Here is a 22,312-nt window from a genome sequence, read left to right on the forward strand (position 1 = left end):
CAAGAACCTATATACAATGAGGGCCAATCACCCCTAATTTATCCATGTAAACTCCATATTTGTACATATTAAGGTAATGCTTAAAATGGGATACACATATAATAATGTAGTATTTTCTCATATACAAAAAGCCAACCACACGTACATACAACTACATATATGTGGGCATGCATACATATATCTATAGATATATAGATATCTATAAATATGTAGATATAATTAGTTTATTCTCATGCCAGAATGATAAAGTATTTTGACACTAGGTGAATAACCATAGCATTTGGTGGCTGAGTGGATAGAGCACTGGGCAGGGATTGGAAATATCTGAGTTCAAATCTAGTCTCATGCACTTAATACTTGTGTGACCTTGAACAAGTCACCAATTCTCTATCTGCCTCAGTTGCCTTAACTATAGAAAACACTGAGGATAATAGACCTACTTCCCAGGGCTGCTGTGACAATCAAATGAGATCAAACTAAAATATCTATGAAGCAATGATCCTAGTGTCTAGCACATAGTAAGTGCTTAATTAAAGTGTCAGACCTCTTGCCCATTGATGAAAAATGTTGTCGGTTAAACCCTTTACCAGATTCTACCTCTGATTTTTTGAAATTAAAATGGAGGTAAAAAAGAACACATTAGCTCTCTAACACTGCATAGTGGATTAAGGGGCCAGGCTTGGATTTAGAACCACCCTGGGTTCAAGTGTTGCCACTGACACTCCCTAGTGAAAATGGACAAACTGTTGAACCTCTCAGTGGCCAAGACAGCAAAGAGTTTTACCTACAGAGGAGTGGACCATTTTACTCATAGGATCATAGATCTACTTAGAAATAATCTCCCCATTTCACTAATGATGAAAGGAAGATCAAGGATTGTTGAGTGACAGAAAGGTCATCTAGGATAGTCAAGGGTCAGAGAAGGGAACTGAATCCAAGTGTTCTCACTTCAGAGTAAGTCTTCCTTCCACTGTTCCATGCTGACTCAAAAATGGTGGAGGAAAACTCTCCAAGTGATAGAATCATAGAGGCAAATCCTAAATATAAGCTACCCTTTGACAATAAGAATATATACATTTTGTGATATAAAAAAAAATAGAAAAGGTATGTCTACTGAAAATATTAATAACTGAAGGAATCTACAAGGCATAATTGACAATTTATATGAAAACTGCCTAATTTCAAGTGATTCATGCTGGAATTGTGTGTCTCCCCCCCCCCCGCCCCCCCCCCCGCAAAAAATGTATAAGCTCTTTGGGTGGAATAAATATATCTTTTAATTCTTTTCCACCTCAAAATCATCCTACTAATGAGAAAACAATGTAGTCTGGTGGGGTGGTATGTTGTGGTGCTAAAGTAAAATACTTTTTACCTAGGTTAAATACTGATATATTAACTATGTAATCTTTAGCAAATGACTGAGCTTCCCTGGGAGCCAGTTTACAACATGAAAAGGCAAATATGTAACATGAGAAACTATCATCCCAGTCTCATTTAAATATTCATAAAGCTAGTATTAACTATTCTACTCTAATGCTCTTTATTCACTCAAGCAGTAGGATTTTTTTTAAAAAGATATTTATCTGTTAAACCCCAAAAGAAAAGAACACATTTAAATTGTACTTTTTAAAAAATGAAGAGGAAACATTACTTTTAAAACTCTCTTAGAAGAATAGCTTTACAGAGAAATAATAGAAAGATGAAAGTTCCACATAAAATTAAACAAAATTAAGATATCAAGTTTTCCCTTATTTACCAGAGGCTGTTGAAGGATGGGGTTCGCAAACATCCAAGGGTCTCTCCTCCAGGGCGCGAGGGATATCCCTCTCCACCTATAATTTCATACACAGAGAGGGAAAGAAAGGTAAGAGAAAATATTACTTCCCACAGAATGAAGATGATTTTATAGTCCAAATTTCATTCAAAATGAATATGTTTCTATTATTCTAACTAGAATATCAAAAAATTATGTTTGCTTTAATAGACAGAACTTAAACCCATCAGTAGACATGGATCTATGGCTTTATTGAAGTGGGCCTTCTTTAATATAAAAAGAACTGATTCATACTTCACTATGTATGACTCTTTTTCATTCTCCATTATGCATTTTAATTCACTTAATTAGCTAAATCAGAAAGGGAAGATCATGCTTTTTAAAAACACCTTACAAATTAAAATAATTCAAAATAACAATAACTCCTATTTCCAAAAAATACATAATTTTCATTTAGTTTTATTATCAAAAACTAAGAAATGTCTGTGCATAACCAAAAGGAAAATTATTACACAGGAATGGGAGTGATCAAATATAGTATTCTTCTATACCTAGTCATAGAAAGGAATGAAAGATGGTAAGGGGAAAGGGAAGGCGAGGGAAGAAGGGAAGGAATGGGGAAGAGGGGAGGGGAAAAGGAGAAAATGGAAGGGAAAATGAGGGCGAAGAGGGAAGAGAAGGGAAGAAACAAGCATTTATTAAGTGCTTAATATGAGCCACACACTTTGGTAAGTTTTTTACAAATATTCTCTCACTTGAGCTTCACAACACCCCTAGTGGTAGCTGTTAGTATGACCTCCATTTGATAGTTGAGAAAAATGATGCAGACAGAGCTGAAGGGACTTGCCCATGGTCAGTTACTAAGTGTCTGAGGCTAGATTTCCACACAGGTCTCACAGACTCACAGACTAGAACTCTGTTACACCAACTAGCTGCCTCTTAATGACCACATGACAGTTATCTTAAGCAGAATTATCACACTTCTGTGTGATAGATTAGATTTGTTTTGCCCTTATTAAGAAGTCAGAACTAGGGTCAATGGTTAGAAGTGCAGAAGGAAAGAGTGACTCAAAAGGAGGAAAATCCTCATCATAATTGCAGTGGCCAAAATCGGAAGGGACTGCCCTGAAGGATGGTGGCACTGGAGTTCTCCTACTAGTAGATGCTAAAAAGACACTTGGGAAACACTTGGTAGAGTTTCTCTTTCTTATGTGATACTCAAGTTTGATGTAGGAAGCTATACTTTTCTGGGTCCAAAATAACAGTTTCAAGCTAGTTCTGTCTGGTTTGTCTCAAGTCACATTAATATTCATTATTTCATCGACTTCACAACATCCAAATCTATTAAGCAAAATGCCCCGAAAACATTGATCCCTATTTTTAAGATAAGCAAATCAATATTTCACTACATTCCATGAACATAAGAGGCACTCACAAAGAAAAATGGGGGAGGGCATCTTTAAAGGTAAAATAGAATATTACAAGGATATCATTCTTATAATAATCAAATCACATCCACAAATATTGATTGGGACATGCAATGTGCAAAGCATTTCAGGCATACCTTATCCCACTTGATATTCAGAGTTCTTAAACTGGCAGAAATGAATTTTCCTTCATTCATACTGAAGTCTTCCAATGCAAGTAGCGAAGGGATATTTGCGTTCAACCACCGAAGATTTTCCCTTTGTACATCCATGTGCTGGGTTAAGTCCTAAAGGGGGCAGAAGAGAGCTTTGGTTAAAAGGGCAACACACAGCCACACCAGCATTAGTAGAATGACATGAAAAACCCTTGTCTTTAAATCATGGATTTGGCATTTAAAATGTTCATGCGTAAACATACTACAATCTAACCGGAAATAATAGGAACAATCCCTGAAAATAATTTCATGTGGAATGAAGTTCTTTACGTGGCAAATAATCTCTAAGAAAACAGCAATACACACTTCAATTTATCTAAAAATACGCTTAACAAAGAGAATACAGAACAAATAATGCCTCTAGTTTTTTCTATACATGTCATGGGACTAATTTGGAACAATGCAAATGAAAATATTTTAAGGAACAGAATTACAAAGCAGTAATTAAGAATCAAAGTGTAATAAAGCCAAGTGTAATGATGCAACACGGCCATGATTTTTAAGGCTAATAACTGCCAGGAAGTGCTACTCCTACAACACATTTAATAAGCTACGTGAACAATTGAATGAATACGTTGCACTAGGCAGCAGGATCTTAACACAGAAGGACCAAGCCTTTCTATGATATGAAACCAGTATAAGATGCCAAAATATCAGGATTCTGCTTGAACTATTGAAATGACAGTGTCAAGTAATAATTCTTATGCTAACAGAATCTTCTGAAAGTATGACTTCAAGTATTACTTATTGCCCCTTCTCAGAGCTAACCTTATAAATGCGATGTAATATCCCTTTCAAAACCTATTTTAATGTTTTTTTACCTTCAAAGAGGAGATTTTTTTACTTCCAATTCTCCTGCAACATTATTCCCATTTTTGCATTTAAACCCCAAGGTACAAAAACAAGGATATTCTATAACTTGCCTTTAGTTCTTGGACACTATTTTCCATTTCGGATGAGGACGTCAGTTCCAAGGCATTTTCAATCTCTGATACCCAGCGAAAAGTATCAGTCATCGTTTTTCTGTATTTCACTATCGCCTCATTTTTTGTTTCAAGACTAGAAAAATCATTATTGAAAAATATTGAGCAAACAAACTAGTTTGATATAATAGTGTATGCAGATCAGGTAAAAAATGTCAATCATTCTTATTAACAACAGATAGAACATCTGTTTAAATGGGTTCAAAATTAGTGAATTCGTATTTTAAAATACTGTATCATGCATGATACAATCTTGCCCTTCCCTCATTTTCACCTTCTCTCTCAAAGCTATAGTTATATGAGCCATGCAAAAGAAAATTTCGCTTTTTTGGTACATAGAGGGAAACCAAAGGTATAATTTAGTATTTAATAATTTGATAATATCCTCCAAAATGCATAAATTAATTTTAAAGAACAAAGTAATGATATAAATAATAATAAGGAACGGAACTTTTTAAAAATTTTAATTAAAAAGGAAAAAATACTCAAGGCACAAAGAGGAAGAGAGTTGCTTATGACAGATATAGAGTCGGTATATTGCTAGAGGGAGAACTTGAACCAAGGTCTGATTCTAAGAATGGTTTTCTAACCACTGTGTATACATTTGTTTTGTGTGTGTATTTGTATACACACATATATACATACATAATATACACAAAGTGTATGTATATAGAAATAGATATATTATAGATATCTACATATAGATGTCTATATGTGAAATTGCATCAACAAATAATCCCTTTAGTAGCAAGGAAATAATGAATGTTTATAAAGTTTATATACATAAGTATACACAAAATAGACCTATAAATTCCCAAAGAACATCAAAGAAACACAATATATTTCCTACTGTGAAAGACAGATTTGGCAGGAACTTTTTTTCAGCCATTTTATCAATAATTTTTTAGTGTATTTACATTGCTATGAGACTTCAAATTGCCCTCCTTGAAATTCTTATTAACAAACTGGAGTTAATATTTCCTGGGTAATGACATTATAAGATAGCCATAAACAGTCATTGGATATCTATTCATAAACAATGCATGCTGTCTAATTTTACCTAGATAGCATACAGACTTTGCTTAGATATAGAAATCTAGATGATTGAGAATCCTGTACAAGAAACAAAGTGCTGTTTAACTGTGTAAGCATTTAACTTTCAGTCCTCCATAATAGTTAATTGTTGAATCAAAAAGTTGTTATGGATCAGAAAAGTTCATAGATAACAAACAGTGATAAACAACCTAAGATGGGTTAACATCTTGACATCATGACATAAAAGTAAAAACAAATTGAGTAAATCAAATATTTCATTTGTAAAAATAGAAAAAGGTATATAATTCATTCTCATTTTGACATGCAAAAGAATGAGTAGTGTTACTTCAGTGATATCCACTCTACAAAATTTATCAATTGGAATTCCTAGGAAATTCCTGGACCATCTTCAGTTGTCCTGATTTATTTCTGGACACTGAACTCAGATGACTCCTGGATGTGAAACGGATTGGTGACTTTGCACAATCCACCCTCACTCAAATCCAATTCACTTGCATGTCATGGCATCATCTCCCTGACGTCATGGTCCTCTTAAAGAACAAAGGACACACAGCAAGCAATTTGAAATAAAATTTAGAGTGCATTTCTGCAAATAACGGTTAATGATCCTGCCAACAGGAAAACATTTATTTGTATTGCTGATAGAGGGGTGGAAGGAGGAAGCTGAATATTTCAATGTACTATTCAAGTTGGAAAGACTTCTAGGATGGACTCCACCTGTCTTTTCCAAGACATAACTAGCTAATTCAAAGAAGTTCATGAGAAGCAGGCTAGCCATCAGATGATCTTGATGGGGCAGGAGGAATTAAAATTCATTAAGTCATTTTCTAAAGTACTAAAGGCTTGGGATCTACAACAGTGAAGGAAATAGTCACACTGGATAAATTATGGATTCTTTAAATTCCTTGGATAATTCATGCACCAGGTATGGTCTTTTGTTCATCTTTCTGTTACGATGGGAGAACAGGGTCTAGGATACTTGGGCCCAAAGAGTTTTCAATTACTCATTAAAGAATTATCAAAGAAAAAAGATCCAATCTGGACAGAATGTTAATAGTCAATAAAGTATTGTTCAAGTGCCACCTCCTCCATGAGGCCTTTCCCGTTTATCCTAGCTGTTAATACTTCTCCGACCCCTCCCAAATTTCCTGGTATTTTCTTTGTGTATAACTTGAATTGACTTACGTTTTCATAGGATGTTTTCCCCTGATATTTATCTTTCTAATTCCAGCTTCTGGCAGACTATATGATATATAGTAAATAGGGAACTTAAAAAAATACTTATTTGACTGAAATGGACAACTACTCATTAATTAGTTGATCCTGATGAACTTATTATGAAATATCTCAACACATGAAAGTCAGTTTCATTAATTGATATTTCATCTACACAGTTAAAATGGATAAGCATGCACATCTCTCAGATTTTCAAATTGGGACTCTTGTTTTAAAGCTTCCACTGTCTGAAAGATCGATATTATTATGCTACATGTCTTGGACAAGGAAGAATTTGAACAAAAAAGTCTTTTGCCAGTTAAAATTCTACAGCTTAATTAAAAATTAATCCTTAAAAGAGAATACGTATAAGGATAATTTCCAGTGGACTTGCTCCTATGTACTCTAGGCCAATGAGGAGGGTTTTTCAGCTGGAAAGTTGGCATTGGTTTTCAAGACAACTGCTAGAAATTTAGGCACAGCCCCCTCACCACCATCTATGTCTCCAAAGAATTTGTGATTCCCCCCCATTTTTCTGACTCCAGCAAGATTTGAAAGAGAAAATCTTTCTTAAGAACTTTTGCCATAGAATGAAAGCTGAATTAAGTTATTTTATAAAAGTAAGAGATGTCTGGAGACGACCTAACTCTCCTTATGACACACCTTGCTGCTTGCAAACAATTCTAGACCCTCTAAAGAAAATAACATGCATGTATGCATAAGTGTGTGTGTGTGAGAGAGAGAGAGAGAGAGAGAGAGAGAGGGGGGGGGGGGGGGAGGGAGGGAGGGAGGGAGACAGAGAAAGGGAAAGGGAACCTTGGATTTGAGGAATCTCAGTCTTAGTTTTATCTTCTACAAAATGAAGACTCTGAACTAGATGATCTCTTAAGGGTCTGCCCAGTCTGAAGAGATGTTCCTGTAATTCCTAACAAACTTCACAAGAAATTGAACATGGATCTCATCTCTCAATCAATTACAGAATATCACATTTGTAAAATTAGTATTTTCAACTTCACATATTTTGGGGGAAGTGTCACATTTATGGCACTTGCATAATAAAAATTAGACACTGGGAATGGCTAGACTTCCTTAAACAATCTACCTTTAGCAAGTACAGATGAAAGGGAGGATTGATGTTCATTAAGGTAAAAAAAAATTCAAAAGCAAAAATGAACTTATCATGACACTGAGGGAAAATGCAGATACACAGAAAGTAAGTGTCAGAAAATTTTCTACCAATGGAGGATAAGAAAATCAAACTCCTTCATCTTGTTTTCTAAAGGATTTTCCATAGAATGCAATTTTGAAGAGCCTGCACAGTTATGGCTGAGATACCTAAGTTTTCTATCATACACTTGGCTTGAAACTGCATCCCAGCGATCACAGAGCTCTGCCATCTTTTCATCCAGGAGGCATGCTTCGGTTGGGTTGGAGAGTTTGGGGATGATGTTGCTCCCAGTTTGAATCAGTGGTGAAAACATACACTTGTGGATGTTAACTTCCTCTTCCAGTTTCTGCCACAGATGAAAAAGCCAAGATAAATTCTAATGTTAGATCAAACGTTTTTGAAACTCTCAACACACATAGGTATTATGGCATTAATATTACATGCAGAAACCAATAAATGGGAAGATAAACACAGAAAACATATCCTCATGAGTTAGCTCTTTTAGAACAAGTCAAGGGAATTTCAAATGAAAGAATAAATATACTTTTAGAGATAATTCAGATTGTTTTCATTTTATTAACTAAAAAGAAAATAAGATTCAAGGAAAACTTTCCATTACAAAAGGAAGCATTTAAAAATGATCACATGGGAGACTCAATCACATTCAGCTTAAAAATAAAAGGCTTCCTTCTATTTCTCCAACCATGTCTGTTTTCCCTGAGACTTTTTTATGAATTACTTTCTGATCAAACTGATAACATAGTATCAATGAACTATAAATATCACAATGCAAAGACAAAGGAAAGTGCTGGGGGGGTTTTTCATTTAATTCCAGGTTCAAATTTCTTATTCAAACAAAAATTCTTAAGGGAAGAGAGAGAAGTAGGCAGGATGAGGAGGGAACATAAATGTTTATAACTAAACAAAAATGCAGGTGAAGTAATCACTGCCTTTCGAATTAAAAGCATGTGCACAACTTTTAAGAAATTAAGTTTTACTTTTACCAAGAGTCTGAATTACAATTTAATTTGTTACCATTATTATGAAAAATTGCCTCAAGAATGATTTTGCTGGTATTCCTTTTTAAATTAGAGGGCTATAAATCAAGAATACCTTCTTTTATAATATTGAGTGAAAATGTTAATGAATTTACAACTGATGCCCTTAAATGTTTCCATCTATCAAAGAATTTCACAGGGAAAAATTTACCGAAAATTAATTTGGTAAACACAAATATATTAAATAAAAATGACTCTTGTAGCTACCATAAAAGCTCCCACATTTCAGTCTGCGGAGAAAACCTTTATTCAAATGCTATTCGTTCCCCCATCACACCTCTCTATAAAAAAGCTTAAACACATTCCAAGTTTAAATTGTCACTGACAAAAAGACAAGAACAACTTCCATGCTTTTAAAACCTCAATCTTAAGGTATTTCATAAAAAGCCACTAAACGCAAGGGAAGTTATCTGAACAGCAAATCCTGTTCTGACAAAACAATCCCTACCTGCTGATATTGCTTCGCTTTCTCTAGATCGAGACCATCTTCAGTATTGGCATGAGTCAGTAACTTTTCAGCTTCCGTCAGCCACTGGTTGAATTCACTGAGGTTACTTTGGAAGTGTCTCCAATCTTTCACACTTTTATCAAAAAAACTTTTAGGGAATAAATTTTAAAAACTGGTAAGTGATTTTGGAAATGGGATCGCTTTTTATGAGAACCAATGATTTTATTAACCCTTAAAACTGTGTAATATTAGATTCATTTTGAAAAATCAAATAACTTAGTTACAAAAGTAAACAAGAACAAAGCTTAATCTATGTTAGCAAGCAAAACATCACAGGGAAATACCTCCCATGGACCCTAACACCATGTTCTCTCCCTCATTTTATTTCTTCATTTATTTTTGCAAAAAATTCTACCAGGAGCTAAAATGGTGGGGAAACTGGTTCATGAAACAAAGTGCAAGCATAGGTAATGGCTACCCTGTGGAAACATTTGCCAATATATATGAAAATGTTAATTGGCCCATCTGAAAGCAATAGTAGACATACAGTGATTTCTCTTTCTGAGCCCTTTCCTGGTGAAACCAACATTTATTCACCCTGAAGTTATCAACTGAGTCTTTTAAAACATTTTTCTTACAATCGAACAGTTTTGTTTGGTATCTGGCATGATTACAATTCTCAAATACCCAAATTCTACACTCTATACAAATGTCAATTGTTCCCATACCTAAAACGTTCTAATTATGATCATGAATCTGTTAAGGTTTGTAACATAGCAAGAATAGGAATGTTATTTAGGTCATTACACAGAGAAAGGCATATTTAGCTTTAATTGCCGTGTAATATAAAAGAGAAATGAATAAAAATGCTAGTCCTTTGCATATTCAAAGAGCCCTAGATATAGACACACAATGGCAAAAAGCTTTAATGGACTAGGATTATAAAGTTTTATTGAGGTAGTTAACTAGCACATTATTAACCTATCCTATGACAACATCCCATCACCAACGCCAAAAGATGTGGAAATGATCCTCCTCAATAAAAGGTTTCTAACATATGCAAAATGTCACCAGGTAGCCCAGAGGAGATAAGACTATAATAGCCACTATTAAATGACTACAATATACAGAATTAGTTAAGAACCAATTGGAATTGAGGGCATCTGTACCATCACAATCATCAAGGAAAACATGTCTAAATTACTGAACTCTGGACAACTGGACTACTGTGAAGAAGTAAGGCACAAGGGGAAGAAAACAATCCTATCTCTGGAATCCCAAGATGTGGGCTGTAATCAAGTAACTGACATTCCTATGTGTGTGACCTTAAACAAGTTACGTTAACTTCATAAGACTCATTTTCCTCAACAATCAAATGGGGGGGTTAAGGAGGGGCTGAGCCTGCAGGACACCTGGATCAGATGGTCTGGAAGATTCCCTCCTAGGTCTACATCTGTGAATCTGGAATCCAGTGTCCATAATTGTGCAAACAAGTTTGCAAATAAAAATATGAAGCTGGGAAACCTACAAATAATTAATAAAGCATTAACAGTCTACTAAAATTCAAATTAAATGGCAAGGAAAAATGGTTAATTGGTGGGATGCATGAAAAAAAGAATACCTAAGACCGTTTTCTGTGATCAATTTTAAAAAGTTTTCCTAGATGAAAGAAGAATTCAGGAATCTTAATTTTAGAAGGGTTTTCTGAAGCAATCTTGTCCAATGTATACCTGAATAATCTCAAATATGTCAAGGCAACCTCTGTCTGAACGATCCCGTTAATAAAATCAAATTTTAGTTTTGGATAGTTCAGTTCTGAGAAAGTATTTCCTTAATGTGTCTCCCTATAACTTCTGCCCACTGGTTCTACTTCTATGTAAAGATACAAAAGCAGAAAAAGAAAATGCATTTCATTTGTTAACTCTGAATTTTCGAATCCAAACATGTACTCCCTAAATTTCTCCTTACTATAGGCTAAACATCATGTGCTTCAACCAATTTCTCATAGGGCACTGCTTTCCTCTTTATTCAGTATCCTCTAGAAATGCTACACAGCTGGAGTGAACAGCCAGAAATGAACATAATATAAAGAATGTGGCCTGACCAAGGTAAAAGGAGCAAAGCTTCCCTTCATATGCAATGCTCTGCTTCCAAAAATGTGGTCAAAAATCACCTAAGATTTTTTTTTTTTGCCTGTCTAACCATAATGCTAACTAGAAAGAAGCTCAAAGTCCACTAAAATCCCTATTTTCTGGATTCACATGTACCAGTACTCCCTATCCTGTATACTGAGTTGCTTAATTCATCCTATTAAATTCAACTCCTTATAAAATTTGTAAAATCTGTGAACTGCAAAATCTTTCAATTACTTCGTAAACAAGAAGAAAGTACAAATGAGATTACAGACTGGAGACAAAGATGGCACATTGGAGGTCATTTAGTACAACCCTCAACACATAGGATGACAATGAGACTCAGAGAGTTGATGTCAGTTGTTCAATGATCTCAACGATCACACAGCTGGTAAGTGGCAAAGTCTCTAACGAAGGTGATGATATGATGATTCTATAAGTTTCTTCTATTTTTAAGTAAAAAATTATATTTTTATTGAAAAATTGTATTATTAGTTGGAGGGTGGGGAGAGTGGATTTGTCTGTTTAATTGTTTGGCATAAACTTCTGGTTTCCTTGGTGTAAAGTATTCTCAGTAAAGAAATTCTAACCACGAAGATGACTGTTTTGCAAGATTAGAAAGTGATCTGAAACATTGAGGTGTTCTGTAATTGAAATATTCCATAAGGCTATAACTTGTTTCACAATTGGTATTATGCAGACATGAAGCCCAAGCCTTGTTGCAACCACATTCAAGACAAGGCCTCTATTCCCCACGCAACAGTCTCAAAAGATGATTATACCAAGCAATATAAAATACGAACACTTCCCTCTAAAAAAGATTCTGAGAAAAACCCTTTTTCCCTCTCCCTGAGAGGAGCCAATCTCAAATTTCTGCAGTACTGTGAAACTACTGACCAGGAACTCAAGGTAGCACTTTTAGAGGAAGCAACTGACAATATCTTTGTGTTCTTGCTGTCATGGGAAAGGATTTGGGTTTTCTTCCTTTTCCATCGGAAAGAAAAGAAAATTGCAAACTGCAGTTCCTTCTAATTTAAGTCTCAACAAGCCATGGAGAGGTCAATTTGGGCAAAGACCTTTTGCCTAATGATTTCAGTAAATTAGTACACCTGAATTATGTGCCTACTATGTGCCAGATGCTACATTAAGTGTTTTGGATACAAAAAAGACAAAACACAGTCCTAGAAATCAAGAAATCCTACTGTAACACATGGGAGAAAACATGCAAACAACTCTGTACAAAAAAAAAGACAGGCAAGTTAGTTAAATTGAAGATAATCAAGAGAGTGGAGTCATTAGAATGAAGAGGAATCAGGAAAGGAACCCTGGGGAGGAGAGGGTTTTACCGGGGACCTAACAGAAAGCAGAAGTCAGGAGGCTGAAAGGAAAAAGGAGCAAATTTCAAGCATGGGGAAGAGCCTGTGAAAAGCTCCTAGTTGAACACCAATTTCTTGTTCAAGAGCATCAAAGAGGTCAATGTCACAGGATCACAGGTACATGGTGGAAGGGGAATATAAAACATAAGAAGACTGGAAAAGCGAGAGATTATGAAAGGTTTGAATGACTAACAGAGGTTTTTATATTTGACCTCAGAAGTAATAAAGAGCCATTGAATTTGATGAGAAGGGAGGTGGTGACCTGATCAGACCTGTCATTAAGGAAGACTGATTCTATCAAATGAGTGCATGATAGACTGGAGGAGAGGAATATTTGTGGCTGGGAGAACAACTGGAAGGGTATTGCAATGAGGTAAGGGTTTGCAACAGAGCAAGGGAAATGTTAGGAGAGAAGGGGGCATTTACCATAGATATCACATAGGTCAAATCAATAGGCCTTGGCAAGAGACAAATTATGACGGGAGGAGGGAAGGAGAAAGTGAGGGGTTAAGGAGAGATCCTACACTTCAAGCATCAGGGAATGAGTAGATGGTGGTGAGAAAGGTGGGGGAGAAGATAAGGAGTTGAGTTTTACACATGTTGATTATAAGATCTCTATGAAACATTTAGTTCCAGATATTCAATAAGCAGCTGAAGATGAGAGTGGAGAAAAATACGTATAGATATGATCACTGAATATACAGGAGCTGATGAGATCATCAAGTGAAGCAATGCAGAAAGATAATAGAAGGAGGTCCAGGGCAGAGACCTGTGGGACACCTACCACAGCTAAGGGTATCAGCTAAATGAAGATCTCACAAATGAGACTGAATGAGAGTGATAAAAAAGGGAGGAAAACTAGAAAACAACAGCATACAGAGAAGTGGGTATCAAGGACAAGACAGTGAGAGGATCAAAGCCCCAGTGAGGGGGTCAAAAAGGATACAGACTGAGGAAAGGTAATCCAATTTGGCGATAAGAAATAGGAACTCTGGAGGGAGCTAAATGACAAGGTCAGGATTCAGACTGCAAAGAGTTAAGAAGAGAGAGAGAAGAAAGTGGGGGCAGCTAACATGGACAATATATCAAGAAGGATCGACATAAAAGGGAAGAAAGAAATGGGACAACAGCTAAAAGGGATAGATGGATAAAGTAAGGATCTTCAGAGGATGAGGGAAATACATGAATGTTGGTAAGCAGCCAGTACAAGCAAAGGGAGGGCCTTGAAGGAAAAGCAGAGAGTAAAGATGAGAAGGGAGGCAGTGTTGGAGAAGATGGGACACAATGGAATTACTTACGCATTCAGGACAATTTGCTTTGAGAAAGGAACAATCACCTCTTCTTGTTCAATAGAAGGAAGGTAGAAACAGTAGTAGAAGGCTTTGGGGATAAATAAGTTGAAAAGGAAAGCAGAAGAGGAAGCTTTAAGGTAAGAGATATATAGTACACATTTGTAAGTTATCAGTAAGAGCACAGAGGGGCCAAGCAGCTTGAGTCTACACTTCAAGCTTCAAACTGTGGGAAGGTAACTTAAGGGGGAGACAGAATGGAGCTCAAATTTAACATGTAAAGGAGTCATCCTGTTCAACTATAGGGCAAAGTATTTTAACCTTTTTTGTATGCTAAAAAGTAAACTATGATATTACCATATTAAAGTTTTTTTTCCCTCAATAATTAGATTTGCCCAGAAAGACGCACAAAGCTCATGTTAAAAATTAAAATTATGTTAAAATGTAATGTTAACATTATGAAAATCAGAATGTCTCTTTTATGGTATTCTTCTTTTCCCCCCTATTTATCTATATAAGATGTATCTTTACTGAGAATAGGAATTAACAAATACACATAGATGATGTCCTTTCATGGAGAATTTTAAAGGCAAGCCAGGAATCTATTTTTCAATGTATCAAAAAGAAGTGAAGATTTCAAAGGAGTGGAAACAATTACCAATAGTACTATTGACAAGAGAGGAAATGACCCAGAAAAATGAGAACAAGTACCAATTCACAGACTGATTTTATCTTCTATAAAAAATTTTTGGACATATCAAGGAAATACTTCATAAAAAGAGGGACAGGCAAGGATCACGTAGATCAGAGGTGCTGCAGACAACCAACAATACCGCAGAATGCAAACCAAACCAGATTAAAACATAACTTGGAACTATTTTTTCAAATTAATAAAAATAAAACAAGAAACATTACTATAACTTGGAAGGTCAAAATGTGGTCCATAAGTACCCTTATGTCCACTTTAGTGGTCCCCATTTCTACTTGGGTTTGCCATCAATAATGTAGGCAATTTCTATGACAGCTGAAATCTTCTGTAAGAACTGACTGAAAAATAGAGAAAATACAAGATCCTGACATGGTTTTTTAAAAAAAATTCTAAAACAGCAATTGCCTTGACCATGGAAGAATCTTGACTCCCATGGAAATGTAAAGATGATTCAAAAATCCATGGACAGATTCAACTATAAAGATAATTTGGTTGAAGAATACTTTGAGTATCATATATCAAAAACAAGACATAAAACAGAGACATGCATCAGTGTGAAGCTATTTTCCAACTGTCATGGAAGGGGTACAATGCAAAATCTGAAAAGTTTAAAAAAAACAAAACAAAACCGTTAGGTTCGACCAATACTCTTGCATATTGATGACATGATACAGATAGCACATGGTCCCTGGGATACTACAGAAACCTCCCAAATGGGATCCATTAGCAATCAGAAGAAATTAACATTATCAGTTGACAAAGGGTGAAAAGTACAAGAGGAAGAAAAAGGAAGCCAATTTCCTGGATTTTAACATGCAACTGTATGGGCAAACATCTTGCATAAATTCTTCAGACGGAAATTGTTATTTTGCATGACTTTATGCAATTGTGAGAATTTTTATTTTTTTCTCTTGTTTTTCAATTTGCTGGAGAAAAAATGAATGCTTGTTAATTGAAAAAAAAAAGGTAATGAGCTTCAAAAACTCAAGAGGCCTGAGACTTTTCAAGCCTTCTCAAAGTCCTTATCAGTGGTATCTGACATTCTAAAGAGATTTACTATAGACTGAACTTAGGTATAAACAGATGGTTTTGAACTAGCACACAGCTCATACAAAATAATGTGACTATGTTCACAGGAAATTCTAACAAGATCCCTAAATAAGATTTTTGGGGAAATAAGATGCTATTGTTGTTCTTGCTCAGTCCTTTCAATCATGTCTGACTCTTTGTGTCACCAGTTGAGTTTTCTTGAAAAAGGTACTAGAGTGGTTTGCCTTTTTCTTCTCCAGCATACTTTATAGATGGGGAAAATGAGGCAAACGGGGTTAAGTCACTTGCTCAGGGTCACAAACTCCTAAGTGTCTGAGACTATGTCTGAACTCAGGTCTTCTATCCAATATGACTCAAAATCTTTAGGAATAATCCTCCCAGTTCAGACTGTACTTCACCTTCTCATAGGCTGTAATCTCACCCAATTTTTTTCATAGATAGGAAAACAGAAACCCAGAGATATAAATGATTTACCCATGGTTACACAGGGAAGTGTTAAGAAGCAGGGTTAAAATCTAGGTCTTCTTACTCTAGAATCTTCCTCTCCTCCTACATAGATATGGATTATTAGTTTTGAAATAGGAAGTGCTTAAGTAATAATTTGTACAATTAAGGCTGACTATAATAATATTATACAATCATCCCATTAGATGATCTAAATCACTAAAAGGGGAAAGATTATAAAAGTCGATACGAGAAACAGGTGATCCCCAAATCTATGTAGCTAATCCTAGCCTCTCTCCAAAGCTACCATCAATCAACAAGCATTCATTAAGTGCCTCCTAGGTGCTAGGCATGACGTTAAATTCTGGGGACACAAAAAGAGGCAAAATATAGTCCCTGCCCTCAAGGAGTTTATAAACTAAAGGTGGAAGACAACATGCAAACAACTATATGCCAAGCAAGATATATACAGGATAAGTAGAAAATAATTAACAGAGAGAAGGCATTGGAATTACAAGGGCTTTTTTAGGGAAGACTTCCTAGAGAAGTGGGAACTCAGGGAGGTCAGTAATCACAGCGGAAGAAGAAGAGAGTTTGAGGGATGGGAGACAGCCACAGAATGCTAGAGCTGAGAACTGGATTGTCTTGTTTGTGCAACAGCCAGACGGCCAGTGGCACAGTATCAAAGAGTATGTGTCAGGGAGTAAGGTAACCTAAGACTGGAAAGGTAGACATGTGGGTTAGGACAGGAAAGACTTTGAATGCCAAACAAAGCATTTTGTATAGGAAGTCGTCAGAATTCATTGAGCAGGGAGATGGATGTAATCAGATCTGAGCTTTAGGAAAATCACTTTAAGTGGCTTAATGGAGGATGGAAAGGACTTGGGGGAGACCTGCACCAAGCCAAAACCTACCAGCAGGCTATTGCAATAATCTAGCATACACCTTTCTTGTAGTTCCTGGAATATGATACTCCATCTCTCACATCCATATCTTTGCAGTGGCTCCCCTTCATGACTGAAATGCTCTGCCACTGTTCCTTCACACCTGAGTTTCCCTGGCTTCCTTCAAGAATTAAATCAAATCCTACATTCTACAGGAAGCCTTTCACAATCCCCTTAGCAGCTAATATCTTACCCTCTTAGAACTGTCACTGCTGCTGAGTCATTTCCGTCATGTCCAACTCTCCATGACCACCCCCGTTAGGGTTTTTCTTGCCAAAGATATTGGAGTAGTTCCTCATTTCCTTCTCCAGTTCATTTTACAGACAAGGAAACTGAGGAAAATTGGGGTATGCGACTTACCCAGTGTCCCACATCTAGTAAGGGTCTGAGATTGGATTTGAAATCAGGTCCTCCTAATTCCAGGCCCACCACTCTATCCACTGTGCCATCTAGCTGCCTACTCTCTTAGATTACCTTCCATTCATTCTGTATTTATCTTATATTCCTTTCCATGCTGCTAACCCCATTAGACTAGGAGCTACTTAAGGGCAAGGACAGCTTTTTTGCCATTTTTTGCTTGTCCAGCCCTTAGCACAGTGGCTGGAACACAGTAAGCACATTAAAAATGCTTCAATGAATGACTGACCAAAAACTAATTATTACTCAGAAAAAAAGACTTTTGTAATCTCATGATGTCTTATGTATAGAAGTGTTGTTTCCAAAGTTGTATTTCTTTCTCCTGTCATGTGTTGATTAGCAAGTATCTGAAATTGTTTGACATATAAATTATTTTGCCTCTTGCTTTCCTTTTCCTGCCATCTGCTGCACATCACTGTACTCTCTCACAATGTAATCATTCCCATTAGAATATGTGATAGTAAAGAAAAATCAAAGCAGATATCTTTAACACCAGCTTCAGTTTGGTACAGAGAAAGTTAAAAGCATTGGCTTCAAAAAAGTTTTCCAATTACAAAAGAAGTTTGCTGTTCATGGTATGTCATCCTTTTTTTTTTTTTGGGCCAAAGATCAGATTAAAAAAAACACATTAAGAAATATAGCGTTAGGCTGTGATTTTTTTACATTTTTACTCCATTCACAGATAGGGGGTGTGTGTGTGTGTGTGTGTGTGTGTGTGTGTGTGTGTGTGTAACATCTAATATTCACATAGCTCTTCAAGGTTTGCAAAATGACTTACCAATAGTAATGTATCTCCACAACAAGCCTAGAAGGTTGAGACCATTATTATCCTCACTTTGCAAGTGAAGAAACTGAGGTAGACAAAGGTTAAGAGTCTTGCCTAGCATTACATACCTACCAAATGTTTGAGAGTAGATTTGAACTCAGGTCTTCCTGACTCAAGGTCCACCATGCTATCCACAGTACCATCTATAAAAACCTCTAGGCATATTATTACTATGAAGTTACTATGAAATGTGATGAGCACCAAGCTGTAATACAGACATCAATGATAGGCAGCCATAGTATAGTGGATATAGATGAATTTAAAGTCAGAAAGACCCAGGTCCAATATTCTCTCCTACGTATCAGCAATGTATCCACAGAAAAGTCACTTCAACTGATAGTACCCCAGAAACTTCTCTAAGATTATAAATTATAAAACAGATGCAAAACTCTACTGGAACAGAGAATCTCCATACAAAGGAGTTTCTTACACAGTCAATCCCATTTCCTTCAAAAACATACACAGAAATTTTTAAAACTTAGAAAATGAAATTTAGAAAAAACTATCACTCATCCATTAATTTGATATGAAATATTAATTTGTATTATCCTTAATTTGTTACTATATTGGTTTTATGATGATCTTTCCAAAACTATTGGTCATAAAAATTGAATACATACACAAACACAATGATAATAGCAGTTGTAGATACTCAGATTTTCTATAAGGCAGATTTAGGAATAAGGCAAGAAATTTAATCATTTGACTAATGTGGGAGGGGGTATGTGTTTTTACTCCTTTTCAAGACTGCTGAGACTCATATTTTTTTTTTAAAATCCTTTATAGTAAATATAAGCTAAAACAGACTTAACTTTTATGATCATAGTAGGTTGTTTTCAGACTGTTCCACTTTTCATTCAAGTGGTTCAGTCTTTTCTCAATCAGAATGGCTCCTAGATGGGAAACATCCAGTATAATTCTGGGCTCCTTCCTACGAAGAGCTGTAATCTGCTCCTCGACTTTGTCCAGGAGAGAATTGATTTGCTATAAAAAAAAAAATGTCAACAGAGACTTGGGTTTGGATACTACCTCTAACAATGATTATGTTAGCTGTATGTCCTTGGGCGAGTCATTTCACCTCTCAAACCTCAGTCTCCTCAACGATGAGACTGGAATCATAGCTGCAGTAGCTACTTCACAGGACTGCTGGAATATCAAAATGCTGTGCATAAAGTGCACAGCAGGTTTGAAAGTACGGTAGCAGCGCTGGCTATTATAGAATATTACAATAGCTCTCCCTTTACACGTAGACATCATATAGACTTTTTATCATGGAGACTTATTAAACTTTAAGTTACAAGGCTGGTATTAATTTGCACTGTGGAGTCAGTTTCCTCACTCAGAGTTATAAAGTCATAATTCTTCCCTTCCCTCCTCCCACTCCCATAAAAATAGTACAGATACTAAAAGAAATAGTAGCAGCTGTGGTCATTAACCTTAGGGCCCCCATTGAAAGTCATTCTGAAAGAAGGTCATATTACATACAAAGCATAAAAAGAATGGACAAAAAGGGGGAGGGGGGCATGAGAAAGGAACCAAATGAGTTACTCAGGCATATAGAATTATGCTTTTATATATTCAGCCATATGAAATCATCAATGTTGGTCTTTAAAGCATAGATGACATTACCATTCATGGGAGTAGGAGAGAAGCGTAGCACATACCAATTTAAAACTGAATAAAATAAAAAACATAACAAAATCACAAGGAAAGGAAATAGAGTAAATGGTCAATTATTGGGAAATAATCAAAGGAATTGAGATATATGTTCATATACGCTAGATATATGCTATATGTACACACATATAAAATTGACTGAGGCAAAAGTTAATATGCTATCTTGCTTCATCAGTGGCATGGTTCATATATGCAATCTCTACTCAGCATCTTAATACAATGAATTTAGAAAATTAGATTAAGGAATTTTTGTAATAGAAAGAAGACTTATAATTGGTGTAAATAGTAATGTAATCATCTCTAGTATGCCACATTTCAGGAAAGACTAGATTGGAAAATGGGAGGCATGGATTCCAGATGTGGCTCTGCCTCTGCCTAGTTAAATACACTCTCAAGTTTCCTTCCAAGCCTGTAACTCCATGACTAAAACACCCTGTGATGATCTTGCTTTGAAATTATAGTTCTCCATATGATGTGCTACTGAATGCTAACGCTATAAAATCTAATACGTTTCACTCTAGTTTCTACTTTTATCATAAATACATTCCCCAGTTATTTCTTCACCATGCAGTTTGTACTATGACCACTATTATCGGTAATCCCTCCAAAAGAAACTTGGATTACATCCCCTGAAAAGCCACCTCTGATGGGCAAAGGTTTGGCTTGAATCTCCCCAGTGCAAGGACGCCATACCATTTTGAAAACATCTCAGTTTCGAGACATGTCCCTCACCCAACATACATATAATTTTTTCTCTTACCCTTTCTATGTTGTCTTCTCTTATTAATTATTCTTTAAGCTGCTTGAGGGCATGAACTGCCCCATTTATTTTTATGTCTCCCCAGCCCTTAATGCAGTGTCCAATACATAACAAGTGTTTAATAAATAAATACCTTGCTGTCATTATAGCTCTGAATACTCCAGAGTAGCTATCTGACCTTCATCTCTCATAGCTTCCGTTTCCTCAACTATAAAATGGGGATAGGATACCTCACAATGCTATTGCAGTGACCCAATTAGATGATACATGTAAAATGTTTTACAGATCTTAAGGTGTCCTAAATGCATTTATCAGAGAAATAGTTTTGATGGACTCTAGCCTCTGCTCCCAGCATCAATATCCCAACTTCTTCATATGCCTCACTACCTCACTAGAACAGCAGGTGTGTCCCTTACCTCAACTACATACCACATCCACCTAATATTAAATAGGACCACAATAGGCAGCCATCAAGAAAGTAGCACCAAGAGGATGCTGAGCAGAATCTTTTAGCACTAAATCATAACCTAAGTGGATACATGCACAGTAACAGCAAAGAACTGGCCTCAGGTGAACTTAGGATGTAGAGAGGGTTATTATAATATCATTAGTGTACATTAATATCCCCTTTACCCCTTTTCTGTATGCATTCTGGATAAACATATTTCCACCAAGGCTAGGAACCCTACCGATATCAATTCAGCCCTCTGATAATTTACTCTTCGTATATTCTGTAAAGATGAGTTGCACCTTTTGCTCCATAAAAATCTCTATCTTGCTTTGTTAACCTGCTGGTTCCTCTATGGAGCCTAGCCTGTTTGTTGAGAGCATAATCCTCAATAAGCCTTTGCTTGGGCTGGAGATGGTCTGAGTCTGTGAAGTCTTTCAAAACAAACTTACAACATGCCTTGTAACACCACAATGTTTTTGACACCCAGCATGGAGAGGAGAGTCTGATTCTGATACTTTTCAATCAAAGGTAAGTCTTTTCCTTTCCTCTCTCTTGGCTGGGGTCCCTCAAATACCTAGGAAGTCTTGACAAGACACTTGGGGCCCCAGTGTGCATGGGCAATTTCCCTGTAGACACAGGAAGCTCTTTGAGGAACTTTACAGTCAGCTCTGAGCTGGCTTTTATCCCTCTCTGAGCGACACCACATGATCAAGTGAATGGTGGCTACAAAAAGGATTTCTTTGCATTCAGTGCCTTCCCCCTACCCAACCCAAACCCATAGGACTCCCCACTAGGCAAGTATCCTGCAAAGTTGGAACAAATTTGGCTTACAGGACATGAAAACAATTCACATGAGTGTAAAGAAGGTAACACAATGCCTGGGAGAGGGAGAC

The 22,312-nt window shown here is 36.2% G+C and overlaps 1 protein-coding gene across 1 annotated transcript in view; it reads right to left on the minus strand.

Moving 5' to 3' along the window:
• The window catches only part of LOC140526927 (utrophin-like), a 90,112-nt gene that overhangs the window by 41,065 nt on the left and 26,735 nt on the right, over positions 1–22,312 (minus strand). The window contains exons 7-12 of the mRNA XM_072643558.1: positions 19,344–19,515; positions 9,345–9,492; positions 8,006–8,184; positions 4,340–4,475; positions 3,339–3,488; positions 1,757–1,832 (exon numbers count right to left, since the gene is read on the minus strand). Coding sequence (XP_072499659.1) covers positions 1,757–1,832; positions 3,339–3,488; positions 4,340–4,475; positions 8,006–8,151 — 508 coding nt within the window. The 5' untranslated portion in view covers positions 8,152–8,184; positions 9,345–9,492; positions 19,344–19,515. The remainder of the gene's footprint in view (positions 1–1,756; positions 1,833–3,338; positions 3,489–4,339; positions 4,476–8,005; positions 8,185–9,344; positions 9,493–19,343; positions 19,516–22,312) is intronic.

This window comes from Notamacropus eugenii, chromosome 2, assembly GCF_028372415.1.
Source record: "Notamacropus eugenii isolate mMacEug1 chromosome 2, mMacEug1.pri_v2, whole genome shotgun sequence".
NCBI classification, from domain to species: domain Eukaryota; kingdom Metazoa; phylum Chordata; class Mammalia; order Diprotodontia; family Macropodidae; genus Notamacropus; species Notamacropus eugenii.